This window comes from Molothrus ater, chromosome 25 (genome assembly GCF_012460135.2).
Source record: "Molothrus ater isolate BHLD 08-10-18 breed brown headed cowbird chromosome 25, BPBGC_Mater_1.1, whole genome shotgun sequence".
NCBI lineage: Eukaryota > Metazoa > Chordata > Aves > Passeriformes > Icteridae > Molothrus > Molothrus ater.
In genome coordinates this window covers 5654677-5658489 of record NC_050502.2, presented here as the reverse complement: position 1 = coordinate 5658489, position 3813 = coordinate 5654677, and the positions used below count along the sequence as shown (strand labels likewise).

Sequence of the window (3813 nt, the reverse complement as noted above, 5' to 3'; positions counted from 1 at the left end):
AGGAGCCGGAGCGACCCCGCTGCCGCAGCCGGAGGGGGCGGGCGGTGCCTTTCGGGACGCGCTCCCGGGATGCTCCTGAACGAGGATGCGCCCTGCGTGCCTGGGATGCTCCCTCGGGATGCGCCCTTCGCCTCCTCCGTGTGCCCTAAGATGCACCCCGGGGTAACCCAAATATCGCCAGCGTGCACCCCAAGGTCTGTCCTGGGGTGCACCCTGTGCCGCTGGGCTGTGCCCTGCAGTGCCCTCAGGGCTGCACTCTGTGTCCCCCCCCTGTGCCCTGCAGTGCCCTCAGGGCTGCACTCTGTGTCCCCCCCCTGTGCCCTGCAATGCCCTCAGGGCTGCACTCTGTCCCTCCTCTGTGCCCTGCAGTGCCCTCAGGGCTGCACTTTGTGTCCCCCCCTGTGCCCCCAGTAACGCCCTGGGCTGTGCCCTGCACACCCAGGAAGTGCCTGGGCTGCCCCCCACACCCCTGGGTGTGCCCCAGGATGTGCCACACGCCCCGGGATGTGTCGTGACCCCCACAATGTGCCAGGGACTGATGCAGCAGCCCTTGGGCTCCCTACCAGTGTAGGAGGCCCCTGGTGACACGGGCTGGAAGGGCAGGGGGTCGCAGCCAAGGGGACACAGAATTTGGGACACATCACAGGCCACGCAGCAGAGCCCGGTGAGATCCTGGGGGCCATGGGGACAGGTGCCACGGGACAGTGTGATGGTCACCCTGCAGCCGGTGCCAGCCTCAGCATCACCCCTGTGGCTGTCAAAGCCCAGGGCTATGTGGCCATTAATCAAGTCCAAGCCACTGTGGGCATGAAAATCTGTGCCATTCTCAGGGCTGTTTGCCTTTCATCAGCCCCATCCCCCCAAGCACTGAAACACAGCAAATATTTGGCAGGGCAGGATAAAGTGGTGGCCCTTGGGCTGGGGACCTTGCTGGGCTCTGGATCCTTGCAGGGGCCTCTGCTTTCCTGCACTACATGAACTTTCTCCAGCAGGTTTCTTGGTGCCCTTGGTTCCATTTGAGAGATGGAGGATCTGGTGGCTTTCCCATGGAGCAGAGCTCCTGCTGTGGCAGCCAGCCCTCACTTTGGCCAGGAGACATCAGCAGCAGCCAGCAAGGAGGGTGCCCCAGAGAGCTGCAGCTCCACAGGGAAGCAGAGGAGGAAGAGGAAGCACAGAAGTGAAGCTGTCCATTAGGGCCCCCTAAGCTGTATTTTCACTGGTGGCAGCAGGCAGGCAAGGAGACTGCATAGGGCTCCTGAGGGTGCTGATTGGGTGAGGGTGTTAATTATTGGGGGTCCCACCCCTGGGAGCAGCATGGTTCCTGAGGGAGAAGGGGGGAAGGGGGAGAGAGGGAGAGCCTAGGGAGGGAAAGGGGCCAAGAGAGAGCCTGGTCTGCCTCCCACAGCTTAACAGGGAGATTCAAAGTGGGTGTGGAGCAAGACTGGGGTCAATGGGATTACAGATACCTGATACTGCAGGGGAGGGTCACAGGCTTGGAATAAACCGTACATTTTGGGGGGGTGAGGCAGAGCAAACCATTGAACTAAAATGTAACACCACACACGAGTGCCATCATTTTGTGTTCCCTTTGGCCAAAGGAGCTGCTAAAGGGCAGGTTGGGGGCAGTCACCTGGGGGCAGTCACCTGGGGACAGTCACCTGGCTGCCCTGGCTGCCCTGGCTGCCCTGGCATGGCTGGGCCCAGTGCAGCAGTGTCCCAATGCCACGAGCTGAGGTGTGATAGGAGCAGCCACATCAGCTGATGGAGATTGTGGCTGGCTATAAAACACCTGCTGGCCCCGTGGCAGAGCCACACCGAGCCCACCATGGCCAAGGTGCTGCCTGCCTGCCTGCTCCTGGCCCTGCTGCTCCTGGCCCCAGCCCTGCTGGCACAGCAGGAGCGAGGGCTCATCTTCAACCTGGTAAGGGGACACCAGCCCTGTGCTTGGCAGGAGGGTCCCACTGCTGCAGGGGACACGCACGGAGGGTTGGAGGTGTCTGTGGGGTTTTCTGGTGTTGTGAGGGAGCTTGGAGCCTGGGAAATCAGCTCTATAAAGGGATAGGGAACACAGAAAGGGGAGCAGACAAACTCTCAGCTGCTTGAGCCAGCCAGGACCCCCACCCTGGATGGGTCACAGGGCCTGGGGAGGGGAAATGCTTTCCCTGTGGTGTGACCGTGTTCACAGGGGTCTTAGGTTGAGGGAAGAGATGAGGATTTGACTCCATGTTTCAAAAGGCTGATTTATTATTTTATGATATGTTTTATATTAAAACTATACTAAAAGAATAGAAGAAAGGATTTCATCAGAAGGCTGGCTAAGAATAGAATAAGGAAGGAAAGATAAAGGCTTGTGTCTCGGACTCTCTGACTGAGCCAGCTGGGCTGTGATTGGCCATTAATTAGAAACAATCACATGAGACCAATCCCAGATGCACCTGTTGCATTCCACAGCAGCAGATAACCATTGCTTACATTTTGTTCCTGAGGGCCTCTCAGCTTCTCAGGAGGAAAAATCCTAAGGAAAGGATTTTTCATAAAAGATGTCTGTGACACTGTGGTGTCTCAGCCCTCCTGTGAGTCCAGCAAAAAACCACTTTGAGGTGAGAGGTATTTTGGGCCAGACTCAGGAAATGCTGCAGAGTGGGGCATGGGGGCAGCGGTGCTGAGCATCAGCCAACAGGCAGAGCTGGTGTTCAACACCCACCCAAACCCCTGGGCTCACAGCTAGGGTGAGATTAAAGGGGAGCAAAGAGGGGTCTGGTGCTCAGGCCCTGCTTTGTGCTGCAGGACACCGGGGAGCTGTGCCTGCAGAGTGCCCAGTGCAAGAGCGGCTGCTGCCACCGAACCGACGGCCTCAGCCTGGCCCGCTGTGCCCCAAAGGCAGCTGAGACCCAGGAGTGCTCCCCAAAGGTAGGTGCTCCCTGCTCCCAGCGCTGGGCAGGCATGGGGCACGTCCCCCCCACACTGCACTGAGCCCTTGTTCCCTGCAGAGCATCTATGGGGTCTACTACAAGTGTCCCTGCGAGAGCGGCTTGACCTGTGAGGCCAATAAAACCATCGTGGGCTCCATCGTCAACAGAAACTTTGGGGTCTGCAAGGACCCCCAGGAGTCCAGCAGGCGGTGAAGAAAGAGCCCCCCTGTGCCCCTCTGTGCTGCCCCTGCCTTTCCCCCTCTCCTGCGTCTAGCTGTGGGAGAATTTGAATAAAGACCAGCTTCTGCCGAGCTGCAAGGTGTAGTTTTCACTCAAACCTGGTGTGAAGGTTCACGAAACCTGGCCCAGGACGGGGACAGCAGGGCCAGGCAGTCCCTGAAGAAACCACCAGGACATGATGGCTTTACCTGTGTGTGCAATCATCCAACAATCTGGGCTGGGCCAGCAGCAAGCCATGGGCTGAGCTCTGCTCCAGGTGAGTTTTAAAAAGGAGATGCAGGGAAGGGGAAGATGCAGCAGCCCCAGGATCTGAGGGAGCTGCTTGGGTTGTGCTGGCCTCAGTTTATTTCCTGCTGTAGCACACAGCAGGGTGAGGAAGAGGAGGCAGCTGTCTGGCAGAGCTGTGGAAGCAGCAGGAGATGAGGGGATCATCAGAGAGGGTGTTCTTGGCTCCTCCAGCGCAGACTTCATTCACCCCATGTTCTTCTGTCCCTGGGGATCACAAGAACCAGGCACCCACAGTGCCACTGCCCCGAGGGCTCTGCACCAGCTGGGGAGGCCACAAAGGCTGGGGGCAGCCCCTGGCAGCTGAGGAGGTGCTGCAGGAAACTTTATTTTCAAGGACAAGGGTGACTGGCAGCTTGAGGATCTGCAGCTGCAG

General features: G+C 58.8%; 1 protein-coding gene across 1 annotated transcript; it reads left to right on the top strand.

Annotated features, from left to right (window-relative positions):
* The first annotated feature begins 1825 nt into the window (after positions 1-1825).
* On the top strand, positions 1826-3202 carry CLPS (colipase). The gene is made up of 3 exons (XM_036398552.1): positions 1826-1921; positions 2788-2910; positions 2991-3202. Exons 1-3 carry the CDS (start codon positions 1826-1828, stop codon positions 3123-3125), a joined length of 354 nt encoding a protein of 117 aa, XP_036254445.1. The 3' UTR covers positions 3126-3202.
* Positions 3203-3813: the final 611 nt, after the last annotated feature.